This window comes from Oryctolagus cuniculus, chromosome 11 (assembly GCF_964237555.1).
Source record: "Oryctolagus cuniculus chromosome 11, mOryCun1.1, whole genome shotgun sequence".
NCBI lineage: Eukaryota > Metazoa > Chordata > Mammalia > Lagomorpha > Leporidae > Oryctolagus > Oryctolagus cuniculus.
Window position 1 is genome coordinate 10565901 of NC_091442.1, and position 19695 is coordinate 10585595.

The 19695-nt window shown below is 60.5% G+C and overlaps 1 protein-coding gene and 1 long non-coding RNA gene across 5 annotated transcripts in view; one reads left to right on the forward strand and one right to left on the reverse strand.

Moving 5' to 3' along the window:
• Positions 1–6398, reverse strand: part of LOC138844276 (uncharacterized) — a 9295-nt gene extending 2897 nt beyond the window's left edge. The window contains exon 1 of the long non-coding RNA XR_011379836.1: positions 4556–6398. This is a non-coding gene — a long non-coding RNA (uncharacterized lncRNA). The remainder of the gene's footprint in view (positions 1–4555) is intronic.
• A 936-nt stretch (positions 6399–7334) lies between these two features.
• Positions 7335–19695, forward strand: part of UBE2V1 (ubiquitin conjugating enzyme E2 V1) — a 28169-nt gene continuing 15808 nt past the window's right edge. Inside the window, exon 1 of one of the 4 annotated variants that reach the window (XM_070051698.1) lies at positions 7335–7458. In XM_070051698.1, the coding sequence (XP_069907799.1) occupies positions 7437–7458 (22 nt within the window). In that variant the 5' untranslated portion in view covers positions 7335–7436. Of the gene's footprint in view, positions 7459–7658; positions 7824–19695 lie in introns of those variants that run through there. The other 3 variants (XM_070051696.1, XM_070051699.1, XM_070051697.1) reach the window with 3 other exon arrangements.

Sequence of the window (19695 nt, forward strand, 5' to 3'; positions counted from 1 at the left end):
TTTGGGGGCGGAGCTAGAGCCCAGGCATTTTAGCACCTGCTACTCCATTGGAGGCAGGCAGCCAGTGAGAAACGTGCCCACTCCCAGAACAGGGGGCACACAGGGGAAGACGGGGACCCAGGGACACCAGGCTCCCGAGAGCACGTGCAGGACAACCGCTGGGCACAGTGGGTTAAACTGCTGCTCAGGGGCCCGCATCCCATATCAGAGTCTGATTCGTCTCACTTCGGATCCAGCGTCCTGCTAACACGCCTGGGAGGCCACGGATGTTAGCTCACGTATTTGAGTCCCTGCCACCCACCGGAGAGACCCACATGCGAGTTCCTGGCTGCTGGCTTTGGCCTGGCCCGGTCCTGCCTGTTGTAGGCACCTAGTGAGCCAGCGGGTGGAAGATCTGTTTGTCTTTCCCTCTCTCGTCATTCTGCCTTTCAAATATATAAATCTTTCAGAAATACAAAGGGCAGCTGGACTCATAGCCCCGTGGAGAGAAGTCAGAGGGGCTGGCGTCGTGGTAAAGCCGCTGCCTGCAGCGCCAGCGTCCCACACGGAGGCCACTTCGTATTTTGGTGGCTCCACTTCTGATCCAGCTCCCTGCTAATGGCCTGGGGAAAGCAGCAGAAGATGGCCCGAGTGTTTTGGCCCCCACCACCAATGTGGGACACCTGGAAGAAGCTCCTGGCTCCTGGCTTTGGTTTTGTTCAGTCCTGGCCATTTGGGGAATAAACTGGCAGATAGAAGATCGAGATCCTCTCTTCCCCTCCCCTCCCCTTCCCTCCCCTCCCCTCCCCTCTCCTCTCCTCTCCCCCTAATTCCGACTTTCAAATAAATAAGTACATCTTTTACAAAGATTTAGTTATGGGGGCCAGCACTGTGGCACAGCGGGTTAACAGGCGCCAGGGCATAGCCAGCACAGCTGCTGCCTGTGGCACTGGCATCCCATATGGGCACCGGTTCAAGTTCAAGCTATTCTCTTCCAATCCAGCTCTCTGCTATGGCCTGAGAAAGCAGTAACCGGAAGAAGCTCCTGGCACCTGGCTTCAGATCGGCTCAGCTCTGGCTGTTGCAGCCATTTGGGGAGTGAACCAGCGGATGGAAGACCTCTCTCTCTATCTCCCTCTATCTGTAACTCTGCCTCCCAAATAAATAAATCTTCATAATAAGTCTATGGGCCAGCAGCTGCTGCCCCTCCCAGCCAGTGCAGGGCTGGCTTGGTTTTGGTGTAGGTTGGTGCTGCTCTCTGCTGGTGGACGTGGAGGTGACACGCCGGGGAAGCAGGTTCCTGGCCGGACTTGGGCGGGTCACACATTCTGTGTCCTCGCTTCTCTTTGGAGGGCTGTAGGCACCAACCATAACCCTTTTTGGATAAGCCACATAATTTCTAAATACTCTTTTCTTTAAACAAAACAAAAAAAAAAGATTTGAAAGTCAGAGTTACAGAGCGAGCGAGCGAGCGAGATAGGGCTGAGCCGGAGCCAGGAGCCAGGAGCTCCATCCGGGTCTCCTATGTGGGGGCCGGGGCCCAAGCAGGGAGCTGGATTGGAAGCGGAGCAGCCGGGACTGGGACTAGCGTTCCGATGTGGGTGGCAGCGTTGCAGGCGCCTGCTGAGCCCGGGGCACCACGCGCCAGCCCCTGCCTCCCCTCCTCTCACACAGGAGGCGAGGTACGTAGCCAGCTCTGCGCCTTGCCCGTTTTCACTCAACACAGTCTGGAGACAAGCCTGCCATCAGGCTCAGAGAGCCGCCTGCCCCTTGCACAGCCACAGAGCACGGCCTCGCCCTTCTGATCCCCCTCCTTAGACGTTGAGGTCATTTTCGTTCTTGGTTTCATTCTCATTTGTACAGAGAACCCAGGTCTTCCCCCCTGGGGGCCGTGGATCCAAAGGGTCAAACGCTGGGAATCTGATCGCTGCACCAGAGAGTGATTTAAGGCCGACTCGCCGGCCACGCCTTCCCGAGCCTGTGCCGCTCTGAGCGCTCAGCCCCTTAGAGGGCGGCCGTTTCCCCACACTCTTGCCAACGCGGCCTGTTACCAAGTGTTCGCTTCCCTGCCAATCTGATAGGCGGTTGTAATTTGCTCTTCTCCTACTGTATTTCATGGACTCTAAGGTGTCGCTGGTTCTGAGACGCACCCAGATGTCAGAGACGTCTGTAAAAACCTGCATCTTACAAACACCGAATCTGATGGGCCAGGTGAGATGATGGCGAATTTCCAAATGGCTGCTACGGCCTGGGAAAGCAGTAGAGGATGGCCCAAGTGCTTGGCCCTGCACCCTTGGGGGAGACCCAGAAGAAGCTCCTGGCTCCTGGCCTTGGATTAGCCCAGCTCCAGCTGTTGCAGCCATTTGGGGAGTGAACCAGCAGATGGAGACCTCTCTGTCTCTGCATCTCTGTGACTCTGCCTTTGAAATAAATTAATTTTTAACAAAGAGGCATTTGCGGCAGGCGGTCAGGCAGCTGTGTCCCACGCTGAAGAGCCCGGCTCCAGCTCCCTGCCAATGCACACCTCGCGGAGTGAGGCCGTGCTCACGGCGCCAGCAGCCGGGGTCCTGTCACCACGTGACACCGGACTGCGTCCCCAGCTGCTGGTGCAGGCGTCTGAGGAGGGAACCAGCTTACGGGACAGGTGCTCTCCCTATCTCCCCCTCTCCCTCCCTCTCTCCCCCCCTTTCCCCCTTTCTCCCTCCTTCTCCCTCCCTCTCTCCCTCCCCCTCCCCCTCTCTCCCTCAGTCTCTCCCTCTCCCCCTCTCTCCCTCCCTCTCCCTCTCTCTCCCTCCCTCTCTCCCCCCTTTCCCCCCTCCCTCTCTCCCCCCTTTCCCCCTCCCTCTCTCCCTCTCCTTCTCCCTCTCTCCCTCTCTCCCTCCCTTCCCCCTCCCCCTCTCTCCCTCCCCCTCCCCCTCTCTCCCTCCTTCTCCCTCCCTCTCTCCCCCTCTCTCCCTCCCTCTCTCCCCCCCTTTCCCCCTCAGTCTCTCCCTCCCCCTCCCCCTCAGTCTCTTCTTCTCCCTCCCCCTCTCTCCCTCCCTCCTTCTCTCTCTCCCTCCCTCTCCCCCCTCTCTCCCCCTCCCTCCTTCTCTCTCCCTCCCTCCCCTTCTCCCCTCCCTCCCTACCCCCTCTCCCTCTCCCCCTCTCTCCCTCCCTCCTTCTCCCTCCCTCTCTCCCCCCTCTACCTCTCTCTCCCTCCCTCCCTCCCTCTCTCCCTCCCTCCTTCTCCCTCCCTCTCCCCTCTCTCTCTCCCCCTCTCCCTCCCTCCCCCTCTCTCCCTCCCTCTCTCCTCTCTCCCTCTCTCCCTCCCCCTCTCTCCCTCCCTTCCCCCTCCCCCTCTCTCCCTCCCCCCCTCTCCCTCCCTCTCTCCCCCTCTCTCCCTGCCTCTCAGATTAAGGAAACAAGGCAGCCGCATCTTCCTATCTGTACGTGTCCTTTTCCTGTTTTTCCTGGGAGGCTAAGAGCTTGGCGTTCAGGGCTGGCGCTGTGGCGCAGCAGGTTAATCCGCCATCGCCGCAGCACCAGCATCCCATATGGGCGCTGGTTCAAGTCCCGGCTGCTCCCCTTCCGATCCAGCTCCCTGCCAATGCGCCTTGGGAAAGCAGTAGAAGATGGCCCAAGCCCTTTTGCAACTCTTTCAAGTAAATAAATAAACCTTTGTTAAAAACAAACCAAGAAAACCTCGGCGTTCCAGTCCCAGCCGACCAGTTTCAGGCCGGCGACGCCGGGCGCACGACGTAGCCTCTCTGTGTCTCCGCTCGCCTGGGAGACGACACTGCCACTGCGAGGGTGAGAACAGCCCCGCGACCTGGAGCTCGCTGAACGCCCGCTGGGCATCGCCCGCCTGGGAGGCGCTCCGCTCTGCCCTGGGGAGCTGCAGGGCCCCTCATAAGTTAAGGAGACACCTCTCTGTCACCCCCTGAGCCCCAGCCTCACAGCCCGCGCCTCCATTCCCGCTTCCCGACCACAAGTCTGATGCAAAAGGCAGACTTTACAAAAATAACTTGCATGAGAACCAGCCGTGGCTCCTCGGCCTTCCGGCTAAGGTCAAGCGGAGAATCGGCCGGCTGGAGAAAGGGGTAAACCAACGTCCGGCCGCCGCCCCGACCCCGTGGTGGCTGCGGATGCTAGCGGCTCCATCGCGCGCTGCGCTCAGCCACGCTCGGCGCTCGTCATTCCCCACGCGCGCCCTGCACGCCACTGGCAGCGGTGCCACACGCCGGGGGCCGCCTGCCGTGCCCTCCCCCGGCCTGCCCCGGCCTCCGGCCCCCCACTCCAGGACCCAGGACCCCAGGTCGTGCCAATGGGCCGCCCGCTGACCCCTCCGAGGCACACTGGGAGGCAGAGGCAAGACTCCAGCCCGGGCTCTCTGATGGGGAGCCGGCACCGAGCAGCTGCTGAACCCCACAGCGCCTAAGGCCCAGCCCTGTGCTGGCATCCGCAGTGCGAGTCTTTTGGCCTCAAGCTTGTGCCTCATGGTCTCACGACATTGCCGCAGCTCCAACCATCACAACCCCCTACTGTCGAGAGGAGGAGCCACTCCAGCGTGGCCAGGAGAAGGGCGCTTTGCAAACACCTGCCAGTCCGCACGGGCACACGGGGCTGCAGGCCAGCCTCGCGGCGGCCTGATTCGGCCTCCTCACTCTGCTCCAAGCGCTTCATCGCCACCTCCTCCCCGGTGGCGGAGCCCGCAGGTGCGCTGAGCTCCCAGAACCGAGTCGTCGCCTTTCCGGTCACCGGCCCTGGAAAGCCCTCTAACTTCTCCGACCTCAGATGCAGCCCGCCACTCGGCAAGCGCCGCGGCCGTCCTGGGCGGCACAGAGCGCCAAGCCCGTTTCTTGGGAACTCTAACGGCTCCACGCTTCCCAACAGTCGGGCAGGGCTCTCATTCCCACCACGGCACACAGCGCGGACGACGCAGGCGCGGGGAGGGGGCGGAGCCTCTCCGAGGTCGTGCGGGCGCACTACAACTCCCAGCGGGCTGCGCGGCCCACCGGGACTACAATAACCAGCATGCCCCGGGCCGCTCCACCTGGGACTCGCCCCGCAAAGGAATGGGCATTGTGGGTTTCGCTTGCAGGAAGTTCCCGAGGAATCTGTGCGAGTAAACATTTAAGCCTCACTTGTTTTTCCTAAAGTGGGAGCCGCTGCATTGAAAAGCTGGATGCGGTGTTGGGTACGCGCTGGCTTCCCCCTGCGTGCCCCGCGCGCCTCTCCTCTGCACGGCCACCCCAGGAGGCCTCTCCCGCCAGGGTCCTCGAGGTCACGCGGCAGAGGGAGGGAGCCAGGGGCACTCGAGCCCGGAGAAGTCCATTCCGGAAGTGAGCCCCAGACGGCTGCTCTACTGACGCCTCCCAGCGCCCCCGAGCCCACGGTGGCCATTGTCCGTGCTCCCCACGACCGTGCCCGTGGCCGGTGCGGGAGAGGAGGCAGGCCGGGCACGAGGAGAGCCAGTGATGGCTGACTGCTCTGGCTGCTGAGACAGGGATGGCATGGGGACCCCAGAGCCAGTGCTGCCGCCGGCCCGGGGTGCGGAGGTTGAGATGTCGCCTGGGATGCCCACGTGCCACTCTGCAGAGCCTGGGCTCAGCTGGCTCCGCTCCAGCTTACAGATAAGGTGTATCCGGGGAGACGACACAGGGGACAGCGCAGGTGCCTGGGCCCTGGCCAGCCGCGTGGCACGCCCAGATGTTGTTCCAGGCTTCTGGCTTCAGCCTGGCTCAGCCCCGGCAGCTGGCAGCATTCAACCAGGAGACGAGGGAGGGAGGAGCCGGTGTGCTCACAGGTGTGAAACATGGGAGGGAGGGAAGGGCTGTGTGGCTCACAGGTGTGAAACATGGGAGGAAGGGAAGGGCTGGTGTGGCTCCCAGGTGTGAAACATGGGAGGAAGGGAAGGGCTGGTGTGGCTCCCAGGTGTGAAACATGGGAGGAAGGGAGGAGCCGGTGTGCTCACAGGTGCTGGCAGAGCAGCGGCTGGGGCAGGGGGCATCCAGCGTGCAGGGCTGATGGGGACCTGGCTGGCAGGATTGGCAGCGCAGAAGCCTCCAGGCCCCGTCTCCCTCCCAGCCCTGGGGGCCAGGCCTTGTGGGTAGGGCAGCATCCCCGCTGCGTGGCCCTGGGGAGTCCTCGCCCCCAGGAGCTGCCCCTAGCAGATCCCCTTTAAGCCCCCGACTGCTCGGCTTGGAGCGGAGTCTGTATTTCACCCAGGCGGAGTGGGCAGCCGGCGAAGGCGTTAGCTGGAGGGTTCTGAGCAGGACCGTTCTGAGCAGGACCACGGGCAAGCGGAGGCAGATGGGGTGGGGAGACGCACAGTGGGCCCTGGGCCGGGAAAGGGCGAGCTGGGCGTGCTGGCGAGGGCATCCCGCCTCCTTGCTGCTCGGCCGAGCGCCGGGCCCTGGCCTGCAGCCGGCTTCCTGCCTCTCACCGCCTGCATTTCCACACCCGCACGCGGGATACAGGAGGCGCTGCAGGCCGGGCTCATTGGCGTTCATCCGCAAAGACGTGCCAGGTCCCTGCACCTGCTGTCCCGGGGCTGCCGGGAACACGACCCCCTTCCCGGTTTGGTGTCAGTGACCGTTTCCTATTCATAACCCCTCAGCGGGTTCCTGGGTGTCTGCCGGATCTCTTCTGCCCGAGGGCAGGGACCTGCTGCTCACCCCGCACCTCGGCCAGGGGTGCGACATGGCGGTGCCTCATCAACCCACCTGGGGGTGAACGAGGGCACTGATGAGGCAGGTGAAGGGCAGGGGTGCGGTGGGGTGAGGGAGGGCACTGATGAGGCAGGTGAAGGGCAGGGGTGCGGTGGGGTGAGGGAGGGGGTGATGTGGGGGAGACATGGGGAGGAGAGGGGATGGGGTGGGGAGACACGGGGAGGGGTGGGGTGGAGCGGGGGGGACACGGGGAGGGGAGGGGTGAGGTGGGGGAGACACGGGGAGGGGGTGGGGGGGAGACACGGGGAGGGTGGGGGTGAATGCCTCCCCTGCCCCAGGACGCCCACGGCCAGGGGGCGGCGGGACCACGGCCGACCCGGCCACTTGCAGCCGCCGGGCCGCTCCGCTTCCTCTCCACATTCCCGCTGACCAGGGCGGGAGTGGACGAGGCGCCCACCGGCCGGGGAACGCCCCAGGGAGCCGGCGCCTTCGGCCCCGCGGCGTTCCCTTCTCCTCCGCCTTCCGCGACCGCGCCCTCGCACGAATCCGCCCACCTCCTCACAGAGCACCCCAAAGCCTCCCGGGCACCTGAGCCGGGGGAGGCTCGCGGGTTGCTGGGCCCTAGCGCAGGCCCAGATTTCCTGTTCTAAAAAGGAAGGGAAAAAAACCTCGCCGGGCGCGGGTCGCGCCTGTGGGCGGAGCGAGCGTCAGCGCCGGCGTCTGCGCCTGCGCGCGCGCCTGCGCAGAAGGGCCCGGGACGGGCGGGGGGTGAAGAAGGGGCCGGCCTTCGAGCTCCAGCGACGCAAGATGGCAGCCACCACGGGCTCGGGTGAGCGGGGGTGCCGGGCCGGGCCGGCCGGGGAGTGCGGGCTTGGGCTGGGGGGCGGGAGCCCGCAAAGGCCCTTGCAGCGAGGCCAGAATCCCCGAGTCGCCTCTGGCCGGTGGGCCCCGCTGCGGCGACTGGCGCGGCCTGACGGGGGAGGAGGAGCAGGCGGTGGCCGGAAGCACGGGTGGGGGCCGGAGGGGCCTGTGGGCGGCGCGGCGGGGCCCAGAGGCTGCACCGGCTGCGTGAGGGCCCGGCCCCGAGGCGCTGCTGGGGTCCTGGGTGGGCGAGTCCCGGGCGCTGCGGAGAAGAGCGAGGCTGGCTGCTCTTCGGGGGGATCGAGGGGGCGCCCCGAGGCGGACGGAACCCTTGTGGGTGCTGGGGGTCCGGGTGTGAGAGGGGAGCTCTGGGCCGGCTGTGTGGACGGGACGCTCGGGAGTCCCCTGGGGGGGGGAGGAGGAAATGGGGCCCCCGTGGTGTAAGGGGACGGTTCCAGTGTTAGTTTGGGACCTGGGTGAGCTGGAGAAATCCTTGTCGATTAAAAAGGGGTGGCGGCTTGTGGGGGGACTATGGGCTCTTCGCTAGACGAGTCGGAGGGCGTAGGTACCAGAGGGGTCTGAGTGGGGCGACCGATGGCGAAAAGACCCTGGCATTGTCAGGCCTAAGTTAGGCTTCTGGAGGGAGGCGCCCCGTGGGGCCGCTGGAAGAGGCGCTGGGCCTGGGTGAGGTGGGAGCCCTGGAGGGTCCGCGGGGGGTGGGCGTGGGCGTGGGAGCCCAGAGGGGTCGGGGTCCAGAGGCGTTTCCTTTGGGGAGGTCTTTCTGCACCGAGTGAGGGAAGTCTCATCTGCAGGTTCCCTGTGCTCAAAAGGGCCAGGTTTGTGGGTTCAGCTCGGAAGCCCCCCACTGGGCGGGAGTGGGGGGAAGAGGCCTTGAGTCTGGATCCCCGGCCACACTCCCAGGCCGCTGCAGGGTCTGTCTCCTGTTTAACGTTCTGCAGTGGGCGCTCGCGGCCAGAGGTCCCCGGGGGGCTTGGGGGAGTGGGTGACCCCTTCGGATGAAGTGCCTGGCAGTGGAGTTGGACCAGGGAGGCTGTGTCAGAGAGGTGAGGGTGGCTGTGTGGAGGGAGCAGGCAGGGCCACAGTGTCCCCGTTCGGGCCTGCAGAGACAGCAGCCGGGTCTCTGGACGCCTCGGGCTGTTGGGACGGGATGGGGGCCCTCTTTCCAGGGTGTCCCAAAGAGCCCCGTTGGCGGGGTGGGAATCCGAGGACTTGGCTGCAGGGGAAGTGCCCCCCCAGGCTCTGCCTCCCACTGAGAGCCCTGGGGTCTCCTGCAGGGCCCCCCCCCCCCGCGGGGCACTGCTGGGCACTCCCAGGAGAGAGGCTGAGTCAGCCGGGACTGCTGGGGGACTTCTCAGCGGAATCACACCCCTGCCGGTGCTGTCACAGCTCAGCGGGGGGATTGGCTCCCTGCAGCTCCTAATCCCAGCTGCGGAGGCCCTGCGGGTTGAGGGGTGCGCCCTGGCTGCCGCGGCTCAGATAAGACAGCAGCACCGGGCACTCGGCGCTCCGATAGCGCAGCAGGCTGTGCGGGGCGCTGGGCCGGGCCCCCGAGACTCTGTCCAGCGATGTTCGTTGGGGGCCCCTTGTGAGCGGCACGCGAGGCGGACGCAGCGCCTGCCCTGGGGAGCCTCCTTTCCAGCCGGGGAGAAGGCGGATCAGGGGTAAATAACTTGGGCGATTTCAGGTCGCCGGAAGTGCCGCGGAGGGGGCGTCTGGGGAGTGGCCAGGCGAGGCGCATTGGCCCCAGACAGCGATGGGGCGAGGCGAGCCTGCGCGAGGGTTCGGCCTCGGTGCACCGGCGGGCCCCTTGGGTGGCTGAGGTGGGGAAGTGGCTTCGCAGTGCAGCAGGTGTGACGTGAAGCCGGGAACCGGCATCGCTTGGAGCAGGCGTTCGGTAGCCATGTTGGTTGAGTGCCGAGGTGGACAGGGAGTGGCCAGATCTGACCTGTGCCCTGGGCGCAGCGAGAGCCCGAAGAATGCTAAGGGGACTTAACTGGGCTACGTGAAAGTAGATGTCCAGGGCCCTGCTTTCCAACCAGAAGTCTCCAGGTGTGGTCAGGGCCCTGGGGCCTTTTTAGTGGGTTTAGAGCAGCCTGTGGAGTCCGCTGTGCCTTGGTTGCCCGGGACAACCGTGAAGCCTTCCTGTTCCGGTATAGGCTGAACCTGGTGTTTTGTGGTCACTGCTTTCACCACTGGGCCGTGACCTCCCGCTTCCACGGTTCTGCCTGTGAGAGTCTGTGTGGGTCTTAGCGTGGGACTGTGGGAGGCCTGCCGCGTCCCTGCAGCAGCGGCCTTGGCTGCCTGGCCCTTCCACGCTCCAGTTCCTGGTGCTTGACCGGAACCCGAGGGCCACAGGACTGGGTCTACATGTGCGGTCGTCGGGGAGGCCTCATGCGCGGCTGTGGAGGCTGAGTCCTCCTCCTCCCGGAGAGGTGGGGGGTGGGGACCCGCGTGCCCTAGCGTAGCTGGCCTCACTTCCCGCCTGTCCCCCCCCCCCCCGTGGTTCAGTGCCCGCTGCAGGACCTGGGCCCTGCGATCCGAACGCCGCATTCTGTGTCGGCCAGGGGCTGGTAGCAGCTCATTCTTGAAGGCTCTGCCAGTGTGACCTTCCTCCATGGTCCCTTCACAGTAACCATAAAGCCCCCTGCCGCCCTCCCCACGTCCTCACACCGTCTGTCGCACACACACACGTCCGGCTGAATTGCCCCCTACGGTGGTTTGATGAGGAATGCAGAACGTGAGTTGTGTTTGGTGGCCGCGGTGACGCTCAGAGCGGCCCGCTGGTGACGTGACTCTCACGGCGGTCACGTTCCCACGAGGAGCAGCGCTCCAGGGGTGCTGGTGCGTGAGGCAGGAGCCCAAGCCGCCCGAGGAGGGGAGGTGGTGCCAGACACGGCCTCCTGCCCTCCCCAGCACAGAAATGCAAAAGGCGTGGGTGGGCTTGTGTTCTTCCTGGGGCTGCGTGTTTGGTCTCGGAGAGAAGGGTCTGCACTTGCGCGGGCTGACGAGAGGGAGTTTTTATGTATCTGCACTTCACTGCACAGATCTTCCCTCCACTGGTTCACCCCCAGTTGCTGGCGACAGCTGGGGGCCCCGGTGGAAGCCAGGGGCCTGGAGCTCCATGGGGTCTCCCTCGTGGGTGCAGGGACTCAGGTACTTGGGCCACTGCTGCTGCCTCCCAGTGTGTGCATGAGCAGGAAGCTGGGGTAGAACTGGGGCCCAGGCACCCCGGTGCAGGATGGATGTGCAAGTACCCCCACACACACACACACACAGCTCTGTGCAGGCACCCCGGTGCAGGACAGACCTGCAAGTACCCCCCCACACACACACACACAGCTCTGTGTGCAGGCTCCCTGGTCAGGATGGACGTGCACATACCCCCCCCCACACACACACACACGCAGCTCTGTCTGCCTCACACTGACTCACACTGTTGGCCTTGGGGCCTCTCCTATTGGATATGAGTCTTCATTTATATGCAGGCCCTTAGCCTTTTTTTTTTTTTTTTTTTAAAAGCCAGAGTGATGGAAAGTTTTTCCGTCTACTGGTTCACTCCCCAAATAGCTGCAGTGGCGGAGGCTGGGCCAGGATCTGCATCCGGTCTCCCGCGTGGGTGCAGGGGCCCAGTTACTCGGGCCGTCTGCTGCTGTTCGCCAGGCACGTTAGGGAGCTGGGTCAGGAGAGCTGCCGCTCTGGGGTGCCGGCGTCGCAGTCACAGGCAGAGGTCTGATTGCCTGCACCGCCATGCCCGCCCCCACTAGGGCTTCCTGGGCTTGCTGTGTGCTGACGTTCTGTTAAGGTCATTATCGCACTTCCCACACAAGCCTTCGAGGGACGTGTCTGCCGTGAAGGCAGAGGAACAGGCTGGCCCGGCTTCACGGAGGCAGGACAGACGCGTTCTTCAGCCCCGTTGCTGGTTCCCCTCTGGGCACCTCCAGCTCTTCCCCCCATCGGCGCGTCTGCTGAGCTCTGCCTTGTCCAGAGTTCATTCCCGGGAGGTGGGGCTGCCCCTCCGGTCTTGGGCCATAGGTGTAACTGGAATACTGGCCAAACCCTCCTCCGGCTGCCCTGCCGTCTCCTCTGGCCCAGACGACCTCCTGCTTCCAGCTTTGCCCCTTCCCAGCCCTCCTGTACGCAGGAGGCAGAGATCATTTCCAGACACAAAATGGGAACTGCCCCTCCCCTGCAGAGAGCCCCTCCCTCTGTGCTTGGGCTAAGACCAGTGTCTTGGGTGGGTGTGGTGGTGCTGCGAGTCAACTGCTGCTTGGGACGCTGGCATCCCAAGTTCATGGGCTGCTCCGCTTCCAGTCCAGCTTCCTGCCGATGCTCCTGGGAGGCCGCGGAGATAACGGCCTGAGGACTTGGCTTCCTGCCACCCGTCGGGGAGACCTGGCTGGAGTTTCTGGAACCGGCTTCAGCCTGGCCCAGCCCTGCTGCAGGAGGCTCTCTCGCTCTCTCTCTCCTCTGTCACTATGCCTTTCAGATAAATCTTTTTTTTTTTTTTTTTTTTTTTGACAGGTAGAGTGGACAGTGAGAGAGAGTCAGAGAGAAAGGTCTTCCTTTGCCGTTGGTTCACCCTCCAATGGCCGCCGCACTGCGGCCGCCGCACCGCGCTGATCCGATGGCAGGAGCCAGGTACTTCTCCTGGTCTCCCATGGGGTGCAGGGCCCAAGCACTTGGGCCATCCTCTACTGCACTCCCTGGCCTCAGCAGAGAGCTGGCCTGGAAGAGAGGCAACCAGGACAGAATCTGACACCCCGACCAGGACTAGAACCCAGTGTGCCGGCGCCGCAGGTGGAGGATTAGCCTAGTGAGGTGCAGCACCGGCCCAGATAAATCTTAAAAAAAAAAAAAAGGTCAGCTTCTTTCCCTGGTCTCATGCTCGCTCTTCTGCCCTGGGAGCCTGTCTCCGGGTGTGTGTGTGCCTAGCTCTGTCACAGTTCCCAGAAAGGCCAGGCAGGACCACGCCGTCAGTGTGGTCGTCTTAGCGACTGTCACAGCTCGTTTTGTTCTCTCTAGCGTTGTTTTCCTGGTATGTTTGCCTCTCGTGGGTTTCTGTGCCTTTTCACTAGCTTCTGGGCCAGTGTCTAGCACCCAGCACGATTCCTGAAGTACTGGTGGGTGCTTGCTGGGTGGTGCTCAGTCTTGCAGGGAGTTAATCCAGAGCCCCACTGTGAGATCCGTCGCAGGCAGAGGAGCAGTGCTGGAGGCGCAGTGGCTGTGTGGTGTCTCAGGGGCGAGCTCTTGTCCCGTGAGGTCCTGGTAGAGGCGCATCCTCGTGGCATTGCTGGGCCCGCCGCTCCCCAGCTTATCCCTTGTCTCCACTCCTGGCAGTCCCGGCCGATGGTGGTCACGTTGTCTGTCTGAAGTGTGGTGGGTTGCCACTGTGTCTGTCCCGGAGAGTGAGGCCCACACGGTGCCACCAGGCATCAGGGGGGCATGCCAGGCCGAGGGCCCACCCTCACAGGCCCACATTCAGGATTCCCAGGGTCGGGGCCGTTTCAGCAGGTTGCCAGGGCCTGGCACCACCACTGGCAGGGACCAGCAGGGTAGCCCGAGGAGCTGGGTGCCCGACTCCGTCCTGACACGTGACTTTGGGTCCAGCTTTCAGGGACTTGACTCCCATCATCCCTTCCAGGCAGCACCCGATTCTTAGCTCCGTTCTAGTCTTCTCTGGATGGGCACCCGAGCCAGCTGTAACTGGACCTGTGAGGCTCTGTCACTTTAAGTCAAGACCTTGGCCAGGGCAAGGTTTTCCCAGACTGATGTGCTGTGGTCGCCGCTGCTTGGTGGCCAGGTTTTTCCCCCAGGTGATGTTTAAAGGATTTGAAAATCCTGTTTGCATCACACACACTTTCCTACGTTGTGGGTTTTCAAGTCACCACATAGGTGTTTTACTGTGGTGTTAGACATACCGAGTAGGCACGCGTGTTCAGCTTGGCTTCGTCCTTTCTTTGTAGCATCCTGCAGCTGCTGACTTGTGAGTTTATATTTAGCCAGGAGAGTAACCAGCTGAATTCTGTACTGACCACAGATCCAGGAAGAGGCCTTCTGGAACGAGTTCTGAAGCAGTGAACCAAACATGTTCTTCTAGACAGTCTGGGATTACTGTTTTAGCACCTTGCCGGTTACTGTCGTATTTTCATTGTTAGCTTTTTAAGATTAACAGCCTGTTGAGTTATACTTAGCGTTTGCTGTAGACGGTCCTGGGAGGCAGCTGGTTACCGTAGAGCCTGCAGTTTCCTTGGTTGGGGGATTAACAAGAATGTTTTTATGTCCCCCGTAACGTCCCTGGGAGCATTTGGCTGTCAGATTCACAAGGAAATATTGGGATCCTCAAGATTAGGTTGATTCAGCTGGACGTGGGTTAGTTCTGGAGCTTTGTGGTCAGTTACGACTGTTGGATGTTTCTAGATTTGATTTTCTAGTATACTCACTGAGACGTGTTGACATGGGTGCAGGGTGACTGAACCTACACGCTCTGCTCAGGGCAGGCTGCCGTCCTCACTGGCAGCTGACCCCTGAGTCAGGAGAGTCGGAGCTCCACGACAGCCTGGGTTTGAGTCCCTGCCGTGGCCCCTGGAGTTCTTATCTATTTTATACTGGTGAATCCTTTTGCTTGTGCGAGTTAGGTGAGAAGTCAGTTTCCTCTTGTTTAAAAAAAAGGGTGTTTCCCTAAAATTCTCAAATCATTAACAAAATAAAACTAGTTGTCGAGCTTTACTTGTCTCAAAATAAGAAGCCTTGGGTGTCTGAGGTTAGCAGTCAGTGTCCAGTTTTTGGGTCATAGTGGAGTTTGCACAGGAAGGGAAGAGATGCTGTGGTTTCTTCAACCAGGAAACATCTACTGAGTGCCATTGTGTGCCGGGGGCTTTTCCGTTCCGGGGAGCCACGATTCAGTGAGTCACAGCTCTGCCCAGCAGCGCAGGGCGTGAGTCAGACGGTTAAAGAGAGGAAAGGAAGTGGAGAGGAAAGGGGTGGCGCAGAGGAGCGGGGGCTCCGGGAGCGCTGTCGATGCCTGCTGGCTCTTAGCTGAGCTTTAGAGTTTTTAAGGTGATTATATCAAAATTCCACATATAATTTCCTTGGGCTTTAAATTCTGTACTAAGCCCCTTTTATAATGTTGATTAAATTAGGTTCCCTTTTGATGGTGCTGCGAATGTTTTCCTGTTATATTTTCAGAAATAAGCCAGAGTTGGAGTTTTGTGACACTGAAGGGTGCTCATCCTAGAATGATATCCCTAACTCATGCAGGCCACCCATCCACCCCCCCATCCATCCACCTACCCACTCACCCATCCATCCACCCACCCACCCATCCATCCACCCACTCACCCACCCATCCATCCACCCATCCATCCACCTACCCACTCACCCATCCATCTACCCACCCACCCATCCATCCACCCACTCACCCACCCATCCATCCACCCATCCATCCACCTACCCACTCACCCATCCATCCATCCACCCGTCCATCCACCCACCCACCCATCCATCCACCCGTCCATCCACCCACTCACCCATCCATCCACCCACCCACCCACCCATCCATCCACTCATCCACCCACTCACCCATCCATCCACCCACCCACCCACCCATCCATCCACTCATCCACCCACTCACCCATCCATCCACCCACCCACCCACCCATCCATCCACTCATCCACCCACTCACCCATCCACCCACCCACCCACCCACCCATCCATCCACTCATCCACCCACTCACCCATCCATCCACCCACCCACCCACCCATCCATCCATCCACCCACCCATCCACCTACCTACCCACCCATTCATCCATCCACCCACCCATCCACCTACCTACCCACCCATCCATCCACCCACCCACTCACCCATCCATCCACCCATTTATCCACCCACCCATCCTCCCACCCACCCACCCACTCACCCATTTATCCACACACCTATCCACCCATCCATCTACCCATCCATCCATTCCTCCATCGACCCACCAACCCATTTACCCACCCATCCACCCATTCATTCATTCATTCATTCCACAAGCAGCTGAGAGGCCCAGTACCTGGCTGCACTGCAGACTCACCAGTGAGCAAACAAGACTGATGCAGCGTATATTTAAATGGCGGTGAATGTATTTAAAATGTCAACTGGCAGAGCAGTGCCTTGGCACAGCAGTTAAATGGCTGCTTGGGTTACCGTGTCCCCTGTTGGAGTGTCTGGCTGAGTGCCGACTACTCCACTTCCATCCAGCTTCCTGCGAATGCACACTTGAGTCCCTGCCAGGAGTGTGGAAGATCAACCTTGAGTGCCCAGTTCCTGGCTCAGCTTGGTCCAGCCTGGGCATTTGGGTGGGGAGTGAACCAGTGCATGGAAGATCTTACTTTCTGTGTTTCTTTCTCTCTCTCTCTCTCTCTCTCTCTTTTATTTTAAATTTTTTTTGACAGAGTTAGACAGTGAGAGAGAGACAGAGAGACAGGTCTTCCTTGCGTTGGTTCACCCCCCAAATGGCTACTACGGCTGGAGCTACACCGATCCGAAGCCAGGAGCCAGGTGCTTCCTCCTGGTCTCCCATGCGGGTGCAGGGCCCAAGCACTTGGGCCGTCCTCCGCCGCTTTCCCAGGTGCATTAGCAGGGAGCTGGATTGGAAGTGGAGCAGCCGGGACTGGGAACCTGTGCTGAAATGCTGTGCTGATGTTACAGGCGGCAGCTTAACCTGCTGTACCACAACACTGGCCCCGAGGTTTGATTGTGTGTGTGTGTGCTAATAAAAAACAAAGAAGGGGCCGGTGCTGTGACACAGCAGGTAAAGCTGCCACCTGTAGTGCCGGCATCCCATATGGGCGCCTCTTTGAATCCCAGATTCTCCACTTATGATCCAGCTCTCTGCTATGGCCTGGGAAAGCAGCAGAAGATGGCCCAAGTGCTTGGGTCCTTGCACCTGCATGGGAGACCCTGGGGAAGCTCCTGGCTTCAGATCGGCCCAGCTCCGGCCATTGCTGCCATTTGTGGAGTGAACCAGTGGATGGAAGACCTCTTTCTCTGCCTTTGAAATAACAATAAATAAGTTTAAAAAAAAAAAAAAAAAGATGATAGCTGGCAGGGGATATGGGTCAAGGGGGGAGTTTTATTTCATGGTGGGTAGGATGTAGTAAGCTCACGAGGGCAGGTAGTCTCCAGCACGCGCTCTGGTCTTACCCCAGTTGCTGTTCCTTGTCTGTGGAGGTGGGAGTATTGGGAGCCTGCTCTGCTGGGGCATTAGCGGACGTGCTCAGCCTCAGCTGGGCTCTAGAAAGTCGTGGCGCCGGAGCTGGAGCCTCGGTCTTTGCTGCCCATCCTGCTGGACGCCGATGCGTATTGCTGAAGTGTGTTCCGCTCCTTATTTGTGGGAGGCACTCAGACGGCCTGTTTAGGACGCAGGTCCCTAGCGGTCGTGACTTGCATCTGCGGCACACAGACCTTGCTGCGAGGGCACCCCGCCGAGGGAGCGCGCGTTGCCTTGTGTCATTCTTTTTATGGGATGGAGTTGTCAGACCATCTTATCTTTTAGCTCAGCTTCCCGCCCCCAACAGAAAACGCTTCTGGCACTTGCTGTGTGTGGTCAGTAGTTTTTGTGTGTCATTGTGGAAACTAGGACCTGCGCCATCGCCACGGCGGCGCAGAGGCGCTCCCGTGGGTCTGACCGGCCGTGCTGCTGCGAAGTTTGCTGAGAGATGTCGCGTCACAGCGCTTGCCCTTAGCGATGCCCTGGCTTTGTATCCTGAGACAGCAGCAGCAGCACAGCCGCACGTTCATCTCTTCCTTTCGGCCCGTCCTGCCCACAGCAGTTTGCAGCTCCGCAGGCTGGCCCGCAAGGTCGAGTCCAGGGGTCTCCGTGACAGCCCCCTCGCGTTGGTTCCCATCATCACGGTGCTTCCAAGTGCAAACCCTGTCCCGTGGTAGAGTCTCTCTCATGCCTTCATCATGTCTTGGTTCGTTGAACTCTCTTGTTTCCACACTGAGACTTTACACTCCTGGTGGGGAAGCCCTGTCTTTCTTTCACAGTGCCTATACTTTCTGGAAAATGCTGGATAAGTACTGGATAATTATCACACTGTAAAAAGGTGTGCGTGCGTGCTTATGTATTTCTGATAATCTATGTATTGGGGCAGCACTGTGGCACAGTGAGTTAAGCCACAGCCCGTAATGCCGGCATCCCATATGGGTGCATGGTCAAGTCCCAGCTTCTCCACTTCTGATCCAGCTCTCTGCTAATGCACCTGGGAAAGTGGTGGAAGATGGTCCGAGTGCTTGGATCCCTGCACTCACTTGGGAAACCTGGATGGAGTTCCCAGCTCCTGGCTTTGGCGTGGTTCAGTCTCAGCCATTGAGGCCATTTGAGGAGTGAACCAGTGGATGGGAGACCTCTCTCTCTCTCTCCTCCCCGTCCCTGTAACTCCATCTTTCAAATAAGTAATTAAATCTTCCAGTGTTCACAGTCTGTGGGTGCCAGGGAGAAAGGCTGGAATGTGTGCACACAGCGTGACGACCCGCAGTGGGCCGCTGCCAAGAGCTCTGTGTTGGGCCGGCGCCGCGGCTCACTAGGCTAATCCTCCGCCTAGCGGCGCCGGCACACTGGGTTCTAGACCCGGTTGGGGCGCCGGATTCTGTCCCGGTTGCCCCTCTTCCAGGCCAGCTCTCTGCTGTGGCCAGGGAGTACAGTGGAGGATGGCCCAGGTGCTTGGGCCCTGCACCCCATGGGAGACCAGGAAAAGCACCTGGCTCCTGGCTCCTGCCATCGGATCAGCGCGGTGTGCCAGCCGCAGCGCGGCGGCCATTGGAGGGTGAACCAACGGCAAAGGAAGACCTTTCTCTCTGTCTCTCTCTCTCACTGTCCACTCTGCCTGTCAAAAAAAAAAAAAAAAAAAAAGAGCTCTGTGTTGCCCGCCCAGCGGAGCTCAGTCTGCTGTGGCCGCGGGCCATTAGCCGCTTCCGAGTACCAGCCTGCGTGCTGCTGAGGAGTTTCCAGCGCGTGGACTTGAACTCCTGACGACGAAGCCAAATCGAGGCCAACAGACTGCCCTGTGCTGGCTTATCCAGCGCGTGGACTTGAACTCCTGACGACGAAGCCAAATCAAGGCTAACAGACTGCCCTGTGCTGGCTTAGTGCACCACTTGCTATCATCTTGTAAATCAAGGACGTTTCTTTTTTTTCTTAAGATGTGTTTTATTTATTTGAAAGGCAGAGTTAGAGATCTTCCATCTGCTGGTTCACTCCCCGAATGGCTGTGACAGGCAGGACTGGGCCAGGCTGAAGCTCGGAACAGGAGCTTTTCCGGGTCTCCCATATGAGTGCAGGTTGGGGCATCCTCTGCTGCTCGTTCGGGTGCATAAGCAGGGAGCTGGGTCGGAAGTGGAACAGCCGGGTCTTGAACTGTGCCAATATAGGATGCTGGCCCTGCAGGCCATGGCTTTAACTCACTATGCCACAGCATGCCCCCCACCCTTTAAGATTCATTTTTATTTGAAAATCAGAGTTAGAGAGAGAGAGCGATTCCATCTGCTAATTCACTCCCAAAATGGCCACATCCACTGTGGCTGGGCCAGGCTGGAGGCAAGAGCCAGGAGTCAGGGGCTTCGTCCATGTCTCCCATGTGGGTGCAGGGGCCCGTGAACTTGGGCCATCTTCTGTTACTTTCTCAGGTGCATTAGCAGGGACTTATACCAGTGCCCATATGGGATGCCTGCATTGCAGGGAGTGGCTTAACCTGTTGTGCCACAACATTGGCCCCAGGGCCGGGGCTAGCGCTGTGGCGTAGCAGGTAGAGCCACCGCTTGCAGTGCCGGCATCCCATATGGGCACTGGTTCGAGTCCCAGCTGCTCCACTTCCAATCCAGCTCTCTGCTGTGGCCTGGGAAAGCAGTAGAAGATGGCCCAAGTGCTTGGGCCCCTGCACTCACGTGGGAGACCCAGAGGAAGCTCCTGGCTTCAGATTGGTGCAGCTTGGGCCATTGTGGCCAATTGGAGAGTGAACCAGTAGATGGAAGCCCCCCCCCCCCACCTCTTCTTCTCTCTGTGTGTAACTCTGACTTTCAAATAAATTAATTAATTAAAAAAAAAAAAAAAAAAAAAAACAAGCATTGGCCCCAACATTTGCTATTGTTACTCAACCTTCTGAGCTAAGAAAGGGCTTCACTCTCCGAGCCAAACCTCCAG